Here is a 23,169-nt window from a genome sequence, read left to right on the forward strand (position 1 = left end):
GGCATCTATTGCTAAAGGAATAGAGTATAAAAATAGGGAAGTGTTGTTGCAACTGTACAAGACATTGGTGAGACTGCACCTGGAGAACTGTGCACAGTTTTGGTGCCTTTACTTGAGGAAGGATGTAGTTGCATTGGAGGCGGTTCAGAGCAAGTTCCCTAGATTGATTCCAGAGATGCGGGGCTTGTCATATGAGGAGAGATTGAGCAGTTTAGGCTCGCTAGAGTTTAGAAGGATGAGAGGAGATCTAATTGAGGTATATAAGATGTTAAAGGGGATAGACAAAGCAGATGTGGAGCAGATGTTTCCCCTTGTGGGGCATTCTAGAATGAGAGGCCATAGTTGTAGGCTAAGGGGTGGTGGATTTAAATCAGAGATGAGGAGGAATTACTTTTCTCAAAGGGTCGTGAATCTCTGGAATTCACTACCTCAGAGTGCAGTGGATGCCGGGACGCTGAATAAATTTGAGGAGGATATAGACAGATTTTTAATTAGTAACAAGTTGAAAGCTTATGGGGAGAGGCGGGAAATTGGAGTTGAGGCTGAAATGAGATCAGCCATGATCACATTGAATGGCGGGGCAGGCTTGAGGGGCTGAATTGCCTACTCCTACACCTAGTTCTTATGTTCTTATATTAACAATGGAATTATATTGTTTTCCCCTAGGCCAACATTTGACATGCCAAATGAAATAGCCCCAACAACTATAAGAAATAGACCTGTTACCAATAATTAAGTTTTGTGGTTGGGCAGGTTGTGGTTTGTAATGGAGGGTACAGGTGAAGCTAGGTCCCCCAACATCAGAGGCTGAAATTTGCTTGGACCAAGTGGAGAGGTAACCCATGGAGAAGGCTGAATCAGTAGTGAAGGTCAACTTGGAAAGTTATAATATTGCAATATTGCTGTTTCTCTAAAGAGTCTGTGTTAAAGGACTGAATTCTACAATTGCTTTAATTGGCAAAGTAATGGGTATAAGTAACAAAATAATCAATCCGCCCTTGAAGAGAAGAATGTAAAATATGTAAAGATTATGAACAGCGCAACTGTCTGTTTAGGTGGTTATAAAAGTCCTTTCACCAGTCCTGTTAATGCCCAAGAGCCTTTACAATGGCAGCTATGAATGATAAATGTACCTATAAACACTGAACATACTGCAGTTTCCAGAAAACTGATTTTTTGCATAAGTGTGCTCTGCTTTTTCCATTCTGTAATATTTTCCCACCTAGAGCTATTCTTTCAAATACAGGAATTTATTTTCTGTTAAGTTTCTCAAGCATAGAATCATTGGTTACAGCACAGAAGGAGGCCAGTCGAATCTGTGCTAGTTAACTGTAAGAGCAATTTAGCTAGCCCGACTCGCCTACCTTAGCCCTGTTGTCTTACAGTTTTATTCCCTTCAGTTGCTTATCAAATTCAAGCTACGATTGAACCTGCCTCTAGAAACTGTATTCCAGATTGTAACCAGTCACTGTTTATTGTAAAGCAAAATTTCCTCACGTCTTTGGTCCTTTTGTTAATCAATTAAATGGTGTAGTCTGGTTTGTGATTCTTCTGCCAGTGGAAATAGTTTGCCTCTATTTACTCAAGAACACAACAGAAAGGAGCAGGAGTAGACCATATGACCCGTTGAGCCTGCTCTGTCATTCAATATTATCATGGCTGATCTTGGGCTTCAAATTCACTTTCCTGTCCCTGCCCCATATCCCTTGATTCCCTGAGAAACCAAAAATCGGTGCAACTTGGCTATAAATATATTCGGTGATGGAACTCCCTTCTCAAAAGCATTGTGGATGTATCTACAACACATGGACTGCAGCGGTTCAAGAAGGCAGCTCACCACCACCTTCTCCAAGATGATTAGGGATGGGCAACAAATGCTGGCCTAACCAGCAACACTCACATCATGTGAAAGAGTAAAAAAGCCATTCCCCAACTTAGTGTCCCTTTACTATTTATATGCTTGTAGAAGGTTTTTGGATTCCCTTTTAGCTACCTGTCTCTTCTCGTACTCCCTTTGCCTTTTGCATTTCCTTTTTCACTTCCTCTCTGAACTTTTGATATTCAGCATGGTTCTCACTTGTATTGTCAACCTGATATCTTTCATATGCCCCCTTTTTTTTCCTGGTTCACCTTATCCTCTATCTCTTTCCAGGGAATTCTGGATTTACTTGCTCCTTTCCCCCTCATAGGCTATCTGGGAACTAACTTGAACATGATTTTAAGTATGTTCTGATGCTACCTCTTGAAGAGATGGCCTTGTAGCTGCTGCTTTCAGCCTGGTCAGGAATCCATTTGCTGCTGTTTATAATGGTCCTCATTTTTATATTTGCAGTGGCTTTTCGTTAATAAACAATCAAAACAATTTTAAGGAAATGATTAAAACTTATTGATGCAGTAACCTAAAGTTGTTTGTGACACTTCGTTGTCTTCCTCATTTGTTTATTAAGTGTCACCCATATTAGTCAGCTTTCTTCAAATACTGCAACTTCTCAGCAGATGAGAATACTTTAAGCACTCCAGGTTGAGCAAGGTATGGTTTCTGAACATTGTTTCATTTTGCAATTTAAAATTAATTTTTGTACCCAAATCCTTTCCTCTTTAAAGACAATGTTCTGTAACAGTTTTGCTTGCTAGTCTTTGATTTTAATTTTCCTGGGACAGGTCCGCTATCAACTCACTAAACTTTGCCCTCTGCTAATTGATTACTTTTATTCTAAATTGTTCCTTTTACATAGCTAATCTGAACCGTATGATACTATGATCACTGTTGCCTTCTTGTTCCCCAATTGACATTTAATCCCATTTGACAACCAGACCCAACAATGTCGTCTCCTTCAATGGGCCAGAAATGTACTGAACAAGAAAATTCTCCTGAACACACTTCAAAGATTCTTCCCCCTCTCTGCCCTTTATTACTGCCCATGTCTACATTAGGATTATATTATAATTGAAGTCCCCCATTATCATTATCCTACAGTTCTTGCACCCTATATAATATTGCCACCCATCTCCTTTCTTTCCTGAGCACCATGTATCCAGGCATATCCAGTACCCGGTCCTGCCTTTTTTAGACAAGTCTGCATTATCACTACAAAATCGTATTTCCATGTGGCTAATTGCACCTGCAACTCACCAACCTTATTAACCAAACTTTGTGCATTCATAAGCATGTGCTGTAAACTTAAGATGCACCTTGTATTCCTTCTTAGTTTGCCCCGCCTAATACCTTAATGTTTCTTACTCTAACGCTACCTAGCTTCCCTAATCCTTTGTCCTTCTTTCTCCTTACTAATAGTACACCCTGGTTCTCTTCAGTTGTTTCACCCTATCTCTTTCATAGAAATGTGATGCAGAACTGGTAGACCTGAACTAGTCAGCTATATCCTTTGCCGTTGTCTGTCCAGAGACAGCAAAGATGTGTGCATAAAGTTGCATTCACTGGCTTCTAAGTAAGTGATAAATTTTAATGTTGGCAGAGAGTTGGCAAGAACTGTTGGGTTCTCTGCTTGCATTAAAATTAAATGCAAACCGTTCCCAGATGTTTCATTGGGCTGTCTGGGAACTCAAACATGTTTTTAAGCATGTTCTGAAGCTATCTCCTGGAGGGATGGATGGCCTTGTAGCTGCTTTCAGTCTGGTCAGGAATCCATTTGCTGCTGTTTATAAATAGTCCTCACTTTTATATTTGCAGCGGCCTTTCGTTAATAAAACAGGCAAAACAATATTAAGGCAACGATTAACTTATTTGATTCAGTAAACTAAAGTTGTTCGTGTGACACTGCACTGCCGTTCTCAGTTGTCTAAAAAGTATGTCACCCATATTAGTCAACTTTCTTCAAATACTGCAACTTCTCAGCAGATGAGAATGCTTTTTAAGTACTCCAGGTTGCACAAGGTATAGTTTCTAAGGAGGAGAGCATTTACTTTTAGCTGTGTTGTCTTGCTGCTAGAATTAATTTGTGCTCTATTACACAAGAAAATCCTTCAGCTGTATGTAGTGTTTAAAATTATAGTGTGACCAATTAAAGTTGCATTTATCAGGCAATATGTTCTGAAGATCTTTACACTTTGTAAGCAAAATTTAAGACTTGGTCATGTACCTACTGTTTACAAATTGGAATTATTTAACTTTTGCAGAGCTGATTTTCATTGGCTTGGAGGAAAAAAAGAGGGGAAGATTTTCAATTTACGTAGCACCACATTGCATCTCAGCATGTTTTAAAACATTTTGCATACAAAGTAAGTTACTTGCTAAATAGACTAAAGTGGCAGTCACTCTGCTCACAGCACAGGCAGCAATGATATGAATTTTTAATGTTTGCTGAGGGGTCTGGGACATTGGGACCTTCTGAGTATTTCCAGCATTTACTGTTTCTATTTTAATTCCCTGAAGTTTATTATACATGAGATGATACGGGGTTACAATTTGTATCCTTCAATTCTTCATCTAGAATTTTTTTTTTTGAAATCTCAAAACCATGGCCCAAATCTTCCAGTCCCTTGGAGACCCCAGGCATACAATGGAAGATGCACGTTGGCATCCTGTAGGGGCCCTGACATGCAGACATATATGAGGATAGCCTGGAAAGTTTAAACTTCTGATATGCAATTCCCTGTTGTGTGGGTCCCTGTGCAAATGTCTCTGACTCTGGAGACTTGGGCTAGATCCACGGGACTTAGCTGGATAGTTACGCAGGGAACGTTAGTTTAAAACCTGGTTCAACTCCTGGATAACTCCAAAACTGACCACCAATCACCTCTCCTCACACTGCCCCCACCTCCCAGCCCAGGCCACTTTGGTATACCCTGGGCCCGAACCGACTAACCCACCGTGCCCCCAGCCTGACCCAGCTATTGCCCAACCTGACTACACCACCCACAACCGGACCCAACTACACACCTCCAATCCAGACTCAACTAGGCATGCCCCCACCACCCCTGGCCAGATCCAACTACCAATGCCCCCATCCACACCACCCACCAAGGATCAATGTTGGGGCCTCAACTCCTTACAACTTATATAAATGACTTGGATGAAAGGACAGATGGTATGGTTGATAAATTTGCTGACAACATAAAGAAACTTAGGAAAATAAGTTGTGGGGGGATGTAAGTAGGCCACAAAATGACATGGGCAGGTTAAGTGAGTGGGCAAAGACCTGGCAAATGGTGAAATTGTCAATTTTGGCAGGAAGCTTAATATGCTAAATAGAGGGAGATTGCAGAACTCTGAGATTCAGAAGGACGTGGGCGTCCTAGTGTATAAATCACAAAGGTCTAGTATGCAGGTACAGTAAGCAATTAGGAAAGCTAATATAATTAGCTATTATTATTAGTTTATTGTGGGAGGAATTGAATAGAAAAGTAGGGAGGTTATGCTTCAGTTGTACAGAGCACTGGTGAGACCACATCTGGTGGAATGTGTGTAGTATTAGTCTCTTTATTTACGGAAAGATGTAAATGCATTCGAAGCAGTTCAGAGAAGGTTTACTTGGCTCATACCAGGAATGGGCAGGTTGTCTAAAGCGGAAAGGTTGGACAGGTTAGGCTTGTATCCACTGGAGTTTAGAAGAGCAAGAGGCAACTTGATCGAAACCATTACAATCCTGAGGGGTCTTGACAGAGTGGATGGAGAGGGTGTTTCCTCTTGTGAGAGAATCTAGAACCAGGGGTCACTGTTTAAATATAAGGGTTGGTCATTTAAGACAGAGATGAGGAGCAATTTTTTTCTCTGAGGGCCATGAATCTTTGGAACTCTCTTCCTCAAAAGGCAGTGGAAGCAGAGTTTTTGAATATTTTTGAGGCAGGGCTAGATAGATTCTGGATTAACAAGGGGGTGAAAGGTTATCGGGGATAGGCGGGAGGTTACATGATATTGAATGGCGGAGCAGGCTTGAAAGGCCAAGTGGCCTACTCCTAGTTCGTATGTTGGTATGTCTGCGCTGCGCATTTCTATAGCTGATCCTGGCTGAAATTTGCAGCAATGTCGGGTTGACGATCCTCGCGCCCAGCTTGATGCGTAAAGCATTGCTGCTGCTCAGATTATTCAGGCCTGTGTTTTGTCCTTCCACTTTCCAAATGCAATTGATTTCAAGAGTTAGGTGAGACAAAGTAGAATCATTGTCCTGTAATCCAAAAGCTTCCACTGCAACTGTTGCATACCCTCAGTCACCATGACAAGAGATGTCTGTTGGGAATTACAACCTTCTAATATCTAACAATTGCAGTTGCTTCAATGCTGGAAACTGTTAATGAAATCTTAAAATGGTCCAAGGCATTTGGTAGGGTGGGGATGGGGGAAACTTATTCAAATTTGAATAAGTTACATTTTCCCAAAGGCTAATCTCCCTGGCATTATGCTGTTAAAATTTATGATGTTCCGTTCAGAAATTGAAAGTATTTTCTCACTTAATGCAGGCTTCTACAAATCCTATTTTGCAGTCAACTTTAGAAGCTTACCAAAAATATTTCTGCCACTTATAAAGTACCATAATTCCAAGCGCATCATTACAGCAGTGGCTCTCCAATAAGTATTTTTTTAAAAATTGAAATTGCAAGTTCAAAAAATTTTTTGGAACTGTAAAGAAAAAGTTGTGTTTCAGTTTCATATTAATTGATGAACTGCCAGGATAATTTTGTTTTTCTTTCACAATTTCCTGGTTAAATTTCAGGGCTTGACCGGGGCCCCTTGTCCCCATGACAACCAGATCATCTGGGCTTGTTGCCAGGCAAAATTCAGTACAATTTCACATCATCAATTCTCGGGCATTCTGTTTTACCTTAAGAGTTGAAAACATAATAGTCTTAAAAGGTCTAGCAGACATAACAATGTACCAATCTTTATTTCACTTACTGTAAACTTTGTAAGAACCGATTGATGATAATTGGTGCTTTTTCCCTCCTGGTTTGCTGTCTAATAATTCTTCACTGTGATTGGCTGCTTAGCCTGTTTGATGGCATCACTGTTGCTGGGTGTTGGAGATTCCCTCAGGTTGGCACCAGAATGAAATTAATGTTTGGAAAGGTGAAATCCATGCCAGAGAAATTGCTGGGTCTTTTTTTGATGTCAGCAGTGAGTCACTACAAAATTTGAGCCATCATCTTTATTTTACAATCTGGTAATCTCTGCACACCATTGAAGTGCTTTGGCTACAAGAGCAAGTATTGAACTAACTTAGTCATTTTAATGTGACTAATGAAATCTCATTTCATTATTGGGAATTAATTCAAAGTCTGTAATTGAATTATAAGGATTCAGAATTAAACTCTTGCAGTTCTAAAAATCTGATTCCAAGGGAGATCTGCTGCAGATATTTTACAGCCTCACCAAATATTTGTAGAATGGGCAAAGAAACTTTACATAATTGTGAAAATCAGCATATGATCACATGACAATGTTATATATAATTTCAGCTTTAATGCTGGAGTGATGCAGAACACTGATATCAGCAATTCAATGAGTTGGGGGAACAGATCTGAGACCATTCACTTTGGTTCTGAGAAATCTGAATATTTTCTGATTGGTGCAAAGCTTGGAGCTGTGGGTTAGCAAAGGGTATCCTTGTACACATCATTAAAAGCACAAGGACAAAAAGTAATCAGAAGGGCTGATACAATGTTGACCTTTATTTCAATGAGGTGGAAATGATGCTTCTGTTGTATTGGGCCTTCGTTAGACACTATGAGGAATACTGCATTTGAGCACCCAAACTCAGGAAAGATCTTGGGCCCTAACCTCCGAGCTCTAGGGCAGTATATCTAGGAGCGCTGGGCACCTCCCCTGGAAGTTCCCAGGTAAGGAGTGCACGGCAATTGCCTGGGAAGATCAAACTTTAAATTGCAACCTTCGGTTGGTTCTGACTGTGTTACAACAACAGTTAACCAGAAAAATTTATAGAATTAAAACCGTTTCTAGCTTCTGGATAACTACAGCACTGACACTCACCCCACCCCTGCTAAGGCCTGGCTCCCAACTCCTGACCATCAACCCTCCCCCACCAACTCCCCCCTTCAAATCCTACTAGCTGGACCTTTAAACTTACATAAAAAGGACATGGTTTTACCTACCTTTGATTGAACTGCCCTTGACTGTAGGCCCTGCGAGCGCCCAGTACTACACAGATCTCACCTGGCCTGAGTCGGCAGGTTGGGTGAGATAGGATCACCTGGATTTCCAGGTAAGTAATTCAAGTGGAGTGGCAATCTGACTCAGTTGCCACATCAGAAGTTATGGCCCATTGAGTTTGAAGAGTATACATTACAGATTCATCAGAATGATTTTGGGACTTGAAGTACATGAGTAGGTTCCATAAACTTTGTTTGGTTACCGTTGTGTTTAAAGTTTTGAATGTTAATCTAATAATATTTTTAAAAAGCTAAAGGAATTTGTCAGGCCAGATACAGCAATGATACTTTCTGCTGAGGAAATCCTGAACATTTAAAATTGGAGCTAGGCCATTTAGGTGTGAAATCCAGATGCACTTTTTCAGTAATGGAAACCTGAAAACAGTTAAAAACCTGTGGGTGCTGCCTCATTTGAAATTTTCAAGCCTAAGCTTGATAGGTTTCTGTTGGAGTAAGGGACATCGATGGATATGGAGCAAAGGTGGGTAAATGGAGTTGAGGTATAGATCAGACATTATCTGATAGAATGCTGGAACAGGCTAAAAGTATGGTTCTACAGGGAAAAGTACATTTCATTTCACTTGGCTAGCCACATATCAATAGCTTTAGCATAATCAGTGTATACAAATAAATACTTCCTTGTGAATGGAAGATGATTTCTGTGACCTTTATCCCACTTTGCAGTTTAGGTAACCCATCAAAATTATTATAAAGGCATGAGTCAATTAAATGTTTGATACTGAGGTCCTAAGATTGTCCATCAAGTATATTCCAAGTTGAAATTTTTATTTTTCCTGAAATGGAAATTTTATTGCCAGGAAGCTGCAACTTGATAGAACATTAAACTTGGCCAGCTGTGGTAGCTGAGTTCCTTTTTTTCAATTAGTCCTTCAGTGTGTGAAAATATTGCGAGATATACTTTTTTTCTTTAATTGCATTATTCTCTAAGCATTATGCTGAAAAGTTATGTTGATTAATTTATCCAGTGGTAGCCTACTTCAGATGTGATTTGTGTTTTTTAAATTGCTAGCTGTTATTTTCCTTTCTCCATAGTTAATAAAGATTCCAAGAACAGATGCCCGAAACGAAGTGCGAAATTTTGACTTTTATGTATCCAATGTTGGAAAAGATAACCCTCAGGGAAGTTTTGACTGTGTCCAGCAGTATGTCTCCAGGTACTGTAAACCAGCTTTCTTTTTACAATGAATGACTCAAGTGAGAAGATTCATTGGAAGCTTATTATTAGGATACATACATTGAACCATTTCATGTTTATTCAGCAAGCCAACTTGATCAAAAAATGCCCAAGTCAACCTGCTTGATTTAAATGTTAGAGCATCATTTGTTTGTAATCTGGTTGCTTTTATGTAAGAAGCCAAGTCAGATTAGTTTGACAGTATTTTGATCTAAAGGAATGCATGATAGGTAGTTGGAATTTACCAAAAGTGTTGGTGAATGGGGCAGGTCACTTAAATAATTTTCAATGATTGCAAATAAAAAATGGGATTGAAGTATTATAGGCTCAAATTGAATTCCATGATTTCAAGAAACTAAGAATTTTATGGTTAGTTGGACTGTTTCAAGAACATCATCTTGTTGATTTAATCTTATGATATGAAATACAAATGTTCTTACCATTTTACTGCTACAAATCAATAGGTATAAGAAAGAGAAGCAAACAACTTACTCTAGTTTGGTAAAACATTTTAATGAAAATTGGCAAACACTGGTGCATTTTAAATGATGTTTCAAATTAGTGTCTGAAATAGTAATGTCCTGGAAGGCAAGAATGGCACAATTGGTTAGCACCCATTTCACCTCTAGACTCTGGCTTGAAATTAAGCCTGAATGATGGGTTGATTGGTTGGTACCTTTTGTTGACTGCATAGGTTTCCTACAAAATGAAAATGAAGCCCACTTCAGAGAACATGTGGGTTGACAACATTGTTCAAAATTTTTACACATTTGGAACTGAACTAATGCCTCTTTACTCAGTGACGTTGGGCCGAATCTTTTGATAAAGCTAGTGGGAAATATTCAGACGTTCACTGCTGTTGAACATCAGGATCCAGAAGAAGTCCCGATGCTCACGTTCCCGTTACTTGTGCACAAACTTGGAACTTCCGATGGGCAGGAATAGGCTGCCCGGACCCATGAATGGCTTCCTCTGACATTGACCATGCCAATACAGACTTGGGCTAGATTCCCTGAAGTTGCCCAGAAATTTACATCATTCTACCTAGGACTTTTAATTACAGGCATAGGACCAGGGTGGAAAGTGATTTTCAGGGGAAGCTGTATTGGTAAGGCCTTTTTTCTTATAAAATTGCTTATAAAAGTAAACACGTTGGACAATTCGCCCCAGCCCCGATCTCAGTTGGACCTCGAAGGGTGATCCTTGTGCTGCTGACATCAAAGGGGGCATGGCCTGGGCACTTCTGCATCTCAGCAGTGCCCCACATGACTGCCTTTGTATATGGTTGCATACTGCAGCCGGGACAGGAAGTCCCTAAACCTTGAGCGCAAAAAGGTAAGGACAGAACTTTTATCATAGTCAGTGGTGCACACCTCTGCCTTGCTGCTGACTGAAAGACCTGGGCCTATACGTATGGTCACCATGGAAAATGGGGATAGGTGGAAGAGTCATCTTAATACAGTATTGAATGTTGTTCTTGGGGTAAATTTCCATCTATAGTCAAAAATAGCCTGGTTTGAAAAAGACCATTAGTATGCAATGTTGTTTCTAGCAGACATTTTTAAGATCATATTTTCTGGTGAATTTCACATTGAAGTGTATAATAAGCTTGCCATAGATATATTAATACATGCATAACTTTTTAAGGTTGTTAGAAGTACTTAAACCAAATATGTTGATGGTGTGTACCATCTACAAGATGCACTGCAGAAACTCACCAAGGCTCCTTAGGCAGCACCTTCCGAACCCACAACCACTACCATCTAGAAGGACAAGGGCAGCAGGTACATGGGAACATCACCACCTGGAAGTTCCCCCTCCAAGCCACTCACCATTCTGACTTGAAAATATATCGCCGTTCCTTCACTGTTGCTGGGTCAAAATCCTGGAACTTACTCCCTAACAGCACTGAGTGTATTTACGCCACATGGACTGCAGCGGTTCAAGAAGGCAGTTCACCACCACCTCAAGGGCAATTACAGATGGGCAATAAATGCTGGTCTAGCCAGTGATGTCCACATCCTGTAAATTAATTTTGAAATTTTCCATTTGTTAATGTTAATTTGTAACTCATGCTGACGATTTTTTGCTGAAGTTCTCTCGTATTGACTTTGCTAATAACGTTGGTAAATAAAGGACAATATATCCCAACAGACTGGTGTATATGTACTAACCTCCAACTAATGTTATGAGTCCAGTTGGAGGAAAAGGAGGAACTGAAAATGAATGACATAGAATAGAGGAAGTTAAGGGCTAAACCAAAATTGCAAAAATAATATCTTTCAGCTGCTAGTTTTTGAAACCATATTGTTTCATATGAACCTGAATAGGGGCAGGAGTAGACCATATAACCTTTTGCGCCTGCTCCACTATTCAGTACGATTATGGCTGGTCTTCAGCTTCAACTCCACATGCTTGTCTGTTCCCCAAATCCCTTGATTTCCTGAGACCAAAAATCTATCTGTCTCAGCCTTAAATATGATGAACAATTGAGCATCCACAACCCCCTGGGGTAGAGAATTCTAAAGATTCTCAAACCTGTGAGGGAAGAAATTTCCCCTCAGCTCAGTCCTAAATGATCGGCCCCTTCTCCTGAGATCCATGTTCTAGATTACCCAGCCAAGGGAAATAACTTTTCAGTATCTACCCTGTCAAGCCCTTTTAGAACCTTGTATGTTTCAATGCACTTGCTTCTCATTCTTCTAACCTAGAGAATATAGACCCAATTTAAACAGCCTCTCATCATAGGACAACACTCTTATTCCAGGGGCCAATTTTGTGAACCTTCACTGTACTGCCTCCAATGCAAGTATTTCCTTTCTTAAATATGGAGACCAAAACTGTCTGCTGTTTTCCACCAAAGCCTTGTACAGTTGTAGAAAGACTTTCTCATTCTTGTGTTCCAATTTCCTTGGAATAAAGGCCAACATGCCATTTGCTTTCCTGCTGTACCTGCATGCTAATTTTGTGTTCCTTGTATGTGTGACGGTGGTGTAGTGGTAATATCACTGGACTAGTAATCTGGAGGCCCAAGCTAAGGCTCTGACGGCACAAGTCTAATCCCACCATGGCAGCTGGTGAAAATTAAATTCAGTTGATTAAAAAGTAATCCGAAATTGAAAGCTAGCCTCAGTAATGGCAAGGTGAAACTATCATTGATTGTCATAACCTGTCTTCACTGGTTCTTTTAGGGAAGTAAATCTGCTGGCCTTAGCTGGTCAGGCCTACATTTGACACCAGATCCACATTTATGTGGTTGACTCTTAACTTCCCTCTGAAATGGCCTAGCAAGTCACTCAGTTCAAGAGCAATTAGGGATGGGTGACAAATGCTGGCCCTGCCAGTCAGACCCACATCGATCAAAGAATAAAAAAAAGTACACCCAAATCCCTTTGAAATCAGCATTTACAAGTTTCATGCCTTTTTAAAAAAAATTCTGCTTTTCTATCCTTATAACCAAAGTGAATAGCCTCACAGTTCCCCATCTGCCACCTTGTTGCCTACTCATAACTTTCCCTGTGTCCTCCTCCTTAACTTGCATTCCCTTCTAGCTTTGTATTGTTGGCAAACTGGGATATATTTCTCTCTCTCCCTTCGTTTTAAGGCATCAATATAGATTGTAAATAGCTGAGACCCCAGTACTGCTCCTTGCTGCTAGTCACAGCCTGCCAACTTGAAAATGCCTCATTTATCCCTACTCTTTGCTTATCCGTTAACAAATCCTCCATCCATGCTAATACATTACCCCCAACTTTATGGCCCTTCATCTTGAGTATTAACCTTTTGAGTGGCACCATTATTGAAGGCCTTTTGGAAATCCAAGTATACTACATCCACTGGTAAGTAAATTTATTGGAGACATTCCGAAGTTTTTTTTTGTAAAACCATAATGATTTTGTCTGATCATATGTTATGATTTTCAAAGTGCATTATTAAGACTTTCTTCATAATAGATTCCAGCACATTCCTGATGACTGATGCAAGGTTAACTGGTCTGCAGTTCTCTGGTTGTTTTTCTCTCCCTCCTTTCTTGAATGGCACTCCTCTCCTGGAATGGATTGTTGCAGCTGAAAGCATGTTGCTATTGTTGCAACCGAATTCCATCAAACAACCAATTTCTGAACACATGATGACTACAATATCCTCTTAAGTAATTATGCCAAATTTGGGAAATAGAATAAGAGGCATATATACTGGTCATTTGTCCCCTTAAAAAATGCCATTCAACATAACCATTTTAAAAATGTTTGTTCGAATATAGTTAAAATTATGTTAATGTTATGAAAGTGATGGAACTTAGCTTCAGCTTCGATATTGAATGATCTAACTTAACATCTAAATCTCTCCCTTTCTCTATCCCCTTAGCAATGGAGTTTCAGAACTGGACTGCTTTGGAAGCATACAGGATAAAATCACAATATGTGCAACGAATGATTCTTATCAGATAACACGAGAGCGCATGACTCAAGCAGAAGAGGAAACCCGTAGTCGAAGTACCAAAGTTATTAAACCTGGTGGCCGATATGTAGGTGAGGGAAAGTGTTTTTGTAAATTTGCAGAATTCAGTAAAATATGTGAACTCAAACTATTGGTAAACAGTGCCATATTTTTACTGCACATCAAGGCCAGAGATAAAGTATAAGCGCATATGTCAACATTTTCTTTGTTAAAATAATAACTTACAAGTTTATTTCTGGCTGTTGTGCTTTTCAAGAGCTGAAGAATCTCCAAGCTGGCTGGAAATGTGGTTGTTGCAACAATTGATAGTGTTTATATTCCAACAGTATCTGCCAAAATAGAAACACCTCCCTTCATAATGCTGTGATGCAAGAGCTCTATTATATGTGACCTGCAAAGTCAATGCTGCAGGCAGTGACAATGTTGTGGAGTAAAATGATCAGGTTGACCAGATGTATATTGCTATTTAATTACCTTTTTACTTACTGGATTCCTTTAAAACTCACCTTTTTGACCAAGCTTTTGGCCATTTGTTCTAATATCTCAAGTCCAGATGACTCTTCAGAACTAAAGAGAAATGTGGTGAAATATATACTGTATAAGGGGGAGTGGGACAGGTGAAGCTGGATAGAAGGCCAGTGTTAGGTGGAGGCAAAGGAGATTACAAACAATGTCATAAACAAAAGGTCAAAGAGGTGTTGATGATGGTGATACAGGCTAAAGGAGGTGCTAATGGTGACATTGAGTAGAAAGCAGGATGAGCCAGTGACAGATGGTTCTAGTGGGGGTGTGGTGGGGGGAGGGGATGGTGTGGGAGCAAGGATCAAAATAGGCTAAAAGGTGGGGATAAAACAATGAATGGAAATAAATTTAAAAATAATAGAAATAGTTGGGAAAAAGAAATGTGTATATATAAAAATTAAAAAATAAATATTTGAAAAAAGGGGATCAAAAAGGGGTGAGGATGGAGGAGAGAGATCATAATCTGAAGTTGTTGAACTCGATGTTAAGTCCGGAAGGCTGTAAAGTGCCTAATCAGAAGCTGAGGTGCTGTCCCTCAAGTTTGCATTGAGCTTCACTGGAACATTGCAGCTGGCCGAGGATGGACATGTGAGCATGAGAGCAGGGTGATGTGTTGAAACGGCAAGCGACAGGAAGGTCTGGGTTGTGCTTGTGGGTAGACTGAAGGTGTTCTGCAAAGCAGTCACCCAGTCTGTGTTTAGTGTCTCCAATGTAGAGGAGACCGCATTGGGAGCAGCGAATGCAGTAGACCAAATTGAGGGAAGTGCAAGTAAAGTGTTGCTTCACTTGTTTAGACCCTTGGATGGTGAGGAGGGGGGCAAGTAAAGAGGTAGATGTTGCACCTTCTGCGGGAGATGGTTTGGACATGGCTGAGGGCTCTGTCAACAACTGTGGACGGGAAACCTCGGTGAAGGAAGACATGTCAGAAGCACTGTTTAGGAAAGTGGTATCATTGGAACAGATGTGACAGAGGTAAAGGAACTGAGAGAATGGGATAGAGTCCTTACAGGAAGCAGGGTGTGAGGAGTTGTAGTTGGGGTAGCTGTGGGAGTCGGTGGGTTTGTAATGAATACTGGTGGACAGTCTATCACCAGAAATTGAGGCAGAGAGGTCAGAGGGGAAGGGAAATGTCAGTGATGGGCCATGTGAAAGTGACGGAGGGGTGGAAATTGGAAGCAAAATTAGTAAATTTTTCCAGGTCCAGACGAGAGCATGAAGAGGCACTGAAACAGTTATCGATGTACCGGAGCAAAAGTTGTGGGAGGGGACCTGAGTAGGAGTGGAACAAGGAACAAGGAATGTTCCACATACCCCATAAAGAGACAGGCATAACTGTGGCCCATGCGGGAACCCATAGCCACACCTTTTATAGGGTTCCCCTTGTCCTCATTTTTCACCCCACCAGCCTCTGTATTCAAAGGATCATCCTCTGCCATTTCTGCCAACTCCAGCATGATACCACCACCAAACACATCTTCCCTTCATTCCCCCCCACCCCCGTCGGCATTCCGTAGGGACTGTTCCCTCCAGGACATCCCTCCTTCATCACCCCAAAACCTCAACCACCCCCCCACCCAACAGCACCTTCCCTTGCAATCGCAGAAGGTGCAACATCTACCTCTTTACTTGCCCCCCTCCTCACCGTAGGAGGGTCCAAACACTCCTTTCAAGTGAAGCAACACTTCACGCGCACTTCCCTCAATTTGGTCTACTGTAATTGCTGCTCCCAATGCAGTCTCCTCTACATTGGAGACACCAAACGTAGACTGGGTGACACCTTCAGTCTGTCCGCAAGTATGACCCAGACCTTTGTGTCGCTTGCCATTTCAACACATCACCCTGCTCTCATCCCCACAATGTCCATCCTTGGCCTGCCTCAATGTTCCAGTGAAGCTCAACGCAAACTGGAGGAACAGCACCTCATCTTCCGATTAGGCACTTTACTGCCTTTCGGACTTTGAGTTCAACAACTTCAGGTCATGAACTCTCTCCTCCATCCTCACCCCTTTTTGATCCCCTTTTTTCAAGTATTTATTTTTAAATTTTTATATCTAAATTTCTTTTTTCAAACCTATTTATTATTATTTTTAAAATTTATTTCCATTCATTGTTTTATCCCCATCTTTTAGCCTATTTTGATCCTTGCTCCCACACTGTCCCCTCCCCCCACCACTCCCACTAGGGCCATCTGTCACTGGCTCATCCAGCTTTCTACTCTTAATGTCACCATTAGCACCTCCTTTAGCCAGTATCACCACCATCAATACCCCTTTGACCTTTTCTTTATGACATCTTTTTCAATCCCTCCTTTGCCTCACCAATCAGTGGCCTTCTATCCAGCTTCATCTGTCCCACCCCCTTTATACAGTATATATTTCACCACATTTATACTTATCTTTAGTTCTGAAGAAGAGTCATCTTTGTTAACTCTTTCTCTCCACAGATGCTGTTAGCCCTGCTGAGTTTTTCCAACAATATTTGTTTTTGTTTCAGATTTCCAGCATCCGCACTATTTTGCTTTTATTTTGTTCTAATATCTAATTTGGTTCAGTGTCAAATGTTGCTAACGTTCTTAAGTGCATTAGTACATGTTACTATATCAAAGGCATTATATGAATGCACGTTGTTATTGTATAGTTCATAGAAGCGAAACTTACAAGCGCTTTTTACCCTTTTATTCTGCTGATTATTCTCATACCTGTCTGGGAACATAGCCTTATGATATATTACGTATCGTGCGGGGACCAGGGAATTTGGTGTTGAGCTGCCCACTGCATTGCTGTGCACATTATGACCCTATTTTGGATCAGGACAGAAACACCGCCATGGTACTAAACTGGCTCAGAACATTTAGTGAAATTATACAGGAAGCTGTCCTAATGGAGATCAGGAGAGACATGAGAAAGTATATTTCTTCTATGAATAGGACAAGTAGTTAATTTGTATTTCCAATTGTAGCTGACGGGAGATCCGTGCATTTACTTCTAGTTGTGTCGTCTTGCTGCTAGAATTAATTTATGCTGTATTAGATGAAAAAATCCTTCAGCTGTATGTAGTATTTAAATTATAGCGTGACCAATTAAAATTGCATTTATCAGACAATATGTTCTGAAGATCTTTATACTTTAAGCAAAATGTAAGACTTGGTCATGTGCCTACTGTTTACAAATTGGAATTATTTAACTTTTGCAGAGCTGATTTTCATTTGGCTTGGAGGAAAAAAGAGGGGAAGATTTTCAATTTATGTAGCACCATATTGCATCTCAGCATGTTTTAAAACATTTTGCATACAAAGTAAGTTACTTGCTAAATAGACTAAAGTGGCAGTCACTCTGCTCACAGCACAGGCAGCAATGATATGAATTTTTGATGTTGTTTGAGGGGGTCCGGGACATTGTGTCCAAGTCTCTGATCCTCCTTAAATCATATCTCAACAGGCAGGTGGCAGCTGTTACTAAACAACACTTCCTCACTCAGGTGTTGACCTAGATTCATTGGCTTCTGACTATGTGACGTGCTGACAATCAAATCATGTTGATTATGAAATTGATATCACTAATTGATAGCACAATTAAGTCTTTTGCAACAGATAAATATCTTAGTGGATTAATTATTTTTTGCTAAATCTTTCAACTTCATTTATTTCTATGTGGTCAAATTCTTCCCATTGCCAACTCATAATCTCATCAAGGTACATTCAATTAAGCAGAAACACAGTAATTTTAAGAATTAATCCTCTACTCAAAAATTTTCTTGCTAAGCGCTGCTGTGATTGAATCTGCAGTAAAGCTTGGGAAGCTCATTGAGTTGTTTTGAAGACAGAAACACTTGAAAAATGCAAAATCTTTTGTAAACAGTGATTTGTTTAGCTCTTCATGTCTCGTGCCACTCTCTACCACATTGTCCTCCTGCCCTGCGCCGGCCAAACCCTCCTGTTGCAGGGCGTGGTGTTGGACCAGCCTCCTGTTGTGGAGCTCTGTGCTAAGCCTACCCCCTGCTTCACCAACGTGGAGCATGGTGCCAGACTGCCCTCCTGTCACAGGACTCTACACCGAAGCTCGCCCCCTGCCTCCCCACCCAACACCTGTCTGGGGTGTGGGGAAGCTCTGCACCAAAACCACTTCATCCCCTCGGCTCCCGTTACAAAGGGAAATTCTGTAACACACATTGGTGAATTACTGGAGGGATTTTCCCGATTATCTACCATAATTCCGACAGAAAACCGAGGAAGCGTTTTTCTTATGTTATAGCAGCCAAGTAGAACAGCCCTGCAAAACTTCATTTGCGCTGCCTCTTGTAAATCCATACCATTCATATGGGTTTTGATTAGCTGGTGCCTACTCTGCCTTAGTTAACAGTAGCCTTGTCACTCAGCCCCTGACCTCTTGCAGCATTGGTCCAAATATGAAAAAAAAAGAGCTGAACTCCAGAGGTGAGGTAAGAGTGACTGCCCTTGATACCAAGGCAGCATTTGACAGTGTGGCATCAAGGAGCCCTAGCAAAACTGGAATCGGGGAAAACTCTTCGCTGGTCAGAGTCGTACCTAGCACAAAGGAAGATGGTTGTGATTGTTGGAGGTCAATCATCTCAGTTCCCGGACATCACTGCAGGAGTTCCTCAGAATAGACGCCTGACCCAACTATCTTCAGCTGCTTCAACAATGACCTTCCTTCCATCATAAGGTCAGAAGTGGGGATGTTCATTGATGATAGTGCAATCATCAGTGAACATGTGCAATGTTAAGCATCATTCAAGACTCCTCGGATAATAAAGCCGTCTATGTCCAAATTCAGCAAGACCCGGACCACCTCCAGGCTTTGGCTGACAAGATGAAGGTTAGATAGTTTACTTTAAACACTACTGAATGTCCCATCGCATTGTAGATTGGAAGTCAAGTGGTAATATCTACAAAAAAATGAATTAACTAAATAAAAGTTGTGACTATTTATTGAAGTCTTATTTTTTCTAAATTTAAATATTAGGTATTGAATGAGGTTGTTGCAGAATGTACTAAGTCAAAGCACTGATGTTTATTGGTAATGGAAATGGCTGTTTAATTGATTTTGTGAAAATTACTAAATTAAATAAATGGATTGGCCATTTAATAGAATTGCTTTGTTGTAAAAAGGCATTAATTAAGGAAAATAGAACAAGCTTTACCGAAAAGCATCAAAAAAAGGAAATCAAGCTTTTGTTCTATGAAAGTACATTAAAGTAGGAAAAGTTGAAATGGAGCAGGTGTATTATTTAAATATAAGCAATATGACTCAGCAGCTTAACATTTTATTGTAACTGTGGTCATTTAATGAGTAGGCTGTGAATCATAAATTATGATGGTTAATCACCATAGAAATTAATTTGAAAACAAAGGGATAAAAACATTACATAAGAAATAGAAGCAGGAGTTGACTACACAGCCCCATGAGCCTGCTGCACCAATCGATATGACCATGGCTGACCTTCGTCAATTCCACTTTCCTGCCTGTTTCCTATATTCTTAGATTTTCAGAGAGACCAAAAATCTGTATCTCAACTTTGAATATACTCAGCAGTGGAACATCCACAACCTTCTGTGGTGGAGAATTCCAAAGATTCACAACTGTCTGAGTGAAGAAATTTCTACTCTCTCTCCTTTAGCTGATGACCCCTTACTGTGAAACTCTGCTCCTGAGTTCTAGATTTCCCAGCCAGAGGAAACAGCCTCTGTGTCTACCCTGTCAATCTGGTTCAAAATCTTTGATGTTTCAATGAGATCACCTCTCATTCATCTAAACTCCAGAGAATATAGACCCAAATTACATAGCCTCTTTTAATAAGAAAACCCTCTCATCCCAGCAACCAAACTAGTGAACCTTCGCTGTGCCACCAAACTGCAGTAAGACTTCCTTATTCTTGTGCTCCAATCCCCTTTATGTTCCTTGTACAAATACAGCCAAGTCTGTCTGAATTTTTAAAAAATTCATTCACTGGATGTGGGCTATGCTGGCTGGGCCAGCATTCATTGCCCATCCCGAGTTGCCCTTGAGAAGGTGGTGGTGAGCTGCCTTCTTGAACCTCTGCAGTCCATGTGGTGTAGGTACATCCAAAGTGCCGTTAGGAAGGGAGTTCCAGGATTTTGACCCAGTGACAGTGAAGGAACAGCGATATGTATCCAATCCAAGATGGTGAGTGATTTGGAGGGGAATTTCTAGGTGGTGGTCTTCCCATCTATCTGCTGCCTTTGCCTTTCTAGGTGGTCGTGGGTTTGGAAGGTGCTGTTAAGGAGCCTTGGTGAATTCCTGCAGTGCAACTTGTAGATGGTACACACTCCTGCTACTGTGCATCGATGGTGGAAGGAGTGAATGTTTTGTGGATGTGGTGCCAGTTAAGCGGACTGTTTTGTCTTGGACGGTGTCCAGCTTCTTCAGTGTTGTGGGAGTTGCACTCATCCAGGCAAGAGGGGAGTATTTCACCATACTCCTGACTTGTGCCTTATAGATGGTGGACATGCTTTAGATGGTGGACATGCTTTGGGGAGTCAGGAGGTGAGTTAATTGTCACACAATTCCTAGCCTCTGACCTGCTCTAGTAGCTACCATACTTATGTGGCTGGTCCAGCTCAGTTTCTGATCAACAGTAACCCCGAGGATGTTGATAGTGGGGGATTCAGTGATTGTAATGCCATTGAACAGCAAGGGGCTATGGTTGGATTCTCTCTTATTAGAGATGGTCATTACTTGACACTTGCGTGGCGCCAAATGTTTCTTGCCACTTGTCAGCCCTAGCCTGGATATTGTCCACGTCTTGCTGCATTTGGACATGGACTGCTTCAGTATCTGAGTCACAAAAGATGCTGAACATTGTGCGAATATCCCCACTTCTGACCTTATGACGGAAGGAAGGTCATTGATGAAGCAGCTGAAGATGGTTGGACCTAGGACACTACCCTGAGGAACTCCTGCAGTGATGTCCTGGAACTGAGATGACTTACCTACAACAACCACAACTATCTTCCTTTGTGCTAGATATGACTCCAACCAGTGGAGAACTTTCCCCCCGATTCCCACTGACTCCAGTTTTGCTAAGGCTCCTTGATGCCAAACTCTGTCAAATGCTGCCTTGATGTCAAGGACAGTCACTCTGACCTCACCTCAGGAGTTCAGCTCTTTTGTCCATGTTTGAACCAAGGCTGTAACGAGGTCAGGAGCTGAGTGGCCCTGGCGGAACCCAAACTGGGCATCACTGAGCAGGTTATTGCTAAGCAAGTGCCACTTGATAGCACTGTTGATGACCCCTTCCATTACTTTGCTGACGATAGAGTAGACTGATGGGGTGGTAATTGCCTGGGTTGGATTTGTCCTGCTTTTTGTGTACAGGACATGCCTGGGCAATTTTCCACATAACTGGGTAGATGCCAGTGTTGGAGCTGAATATCAACATTGACAAGTTTCATGCCTTTTGATAGTGAATGAAAAAGTAGAATATTTTTAAAGTGAATAAGCTCATACTGCCTATATTTTTATTTATTAATTTGTCCTCAAGGTGTAGGCATTGCTGGCTAGGCCAGCATTTATTGTCGTTGCTGATTGCCCTTGAGGTGATAGTGGGCTGCCTCCTTGAACCCCTGCAGGCCACGTGATGCCAGGAAACGAGTTCCAAGATTTTGACCCAACAACAATGAAGGAACAGTGGTATAGTTCCAAGTCAGGATGGTGTGTGGCTTGGAGGGGAACGTACAGGTGGCGGTGCTCCCGTGCATCTGCCTTTGTCCTACTAGGTGGTAGAGGTTACAGGTTTGGAAGGTGCTGTTGAAGGAGCTTTAATGAGTTGCTGCAGTACATCTTGTAGATGGTACACATTGCTGCCACTGTGCATTGGTGGTGGACGAAGTGAATGTCCAAGGTGGTGGATGGCATGCCAGTCAAGTGGGCTGCTTTGTCCTGGATAGTGTCAAGCTTCGAGAGTTGTTGGAGATGCACTCATCCAGACAAGTGGAGAATATTCCATCATACTCCTGACTTGTGCCTTTGTAGATGGTAGACAAACTTTGGGGAGTCAGGAGTCTCAGCCTCCGATCTGCTGTTGTAGCCACAATATTTATATGGCTAGTCCGTTTCAGTTTCTGTTCAGTGGTAACTCCCAGGTGTTGATAGTGGGGATTTAGTGATGGCGATGTCATGGGGATATGGTTAGATTCTCTACTGCTTGAGATTATCATTACCTGCCACTTGTGTGGTGTAAATGTTGTTTGCCACTTATCAGCCCGAGCCTGAATGTTGTACAGGTCTTGCTAACAATGGACATGGACTGCCTCAATATCTGAGGATTCTGAAAGGTGCTGAACGTTATGCAATTATCAGTGAACATCCCCACTTCTGACCTTATGATGGAAAGAAGGCCATTGATGAAGCAGCTGAAGATGGTTGGGCCTCGGACACTCGGACACCTGAGGAACTCCTGCAGCCATGCCCTCGGCCTGAGATGATTGACCTCCAACAATCACAACCATCTTCCTTTGTGCTAGGTATGACTCCAACCAGTGAAGTTTTTTTTTCATTCATAGGATGCGGGCATCGCTGGCCAGGCCAGTATCTATTACCCATCCCTTGTTGCCCTAGTTCAGAGGGTATTTAAGAGTCAACCACATAGCTGTGGGTCTGGTGTCACATGTAGGCCAGACCAGGTAAAGATGGCAGATTTCCTTCCCTAAAGGACATTAGTGAACCAGGTGGGTTTTTACAACACTCCTAAATCCTATTCTTCAGTTTTGCTAGGGCTCCTTGATGCTGGAATCTGTGAAATGTTGCCTTGGTGTCAAGGACAATCACTCTCCTCACCTCTGGAGTTCAGCTCTTTTTTCCATGTTTAGACTAAGGCTATAATGAGATGAG

General features: G+C 41.3%; 1 protein-coding gene across 2 annotated transcripts in view; it reads left to right on the forward strand.

Moving 5' to 3' along the window:
* ell2 (elongation factor for RNA polymerase II 2) overlaps positions 1 to 23,169 on the forward strand; it is a 170,388-nt gene that overhangs the window by 52,366 nt on the left and 94,853 nt on the right. For both annotated transcript variants that reach the window (XM_041186087.1, XM_041186088.1), the window contains exons 3-4: positions 9,178 to 9,299; positions 13,685 to 13,848. In XM_041186087.1, coding sequence (XP_041042021.1) covers positions 9,178 to 9,299; positions 13,685 to 13,848 — 286 coding nt within the window. The remainder of the gene's footprint in view (positions 1 to 9,177; positions 9,300 to 13,684; positions 13,849 to 23,169) is intronic.

This window comes from Carcharodon carcharias, chromosome 4 (genome assembly GCF_017639515.1).
Source record: "Carcharodon carcharias isolate sCarCar2 chromosome 4, sCarCar2.pri, whole genome shotgun sequence".
NCBI lineage: Eukaryota > Metazoa > Chordata > Chondrichthyes > Lamniformes > Lamnidae > Carcharodon > Carcharodon carcharias.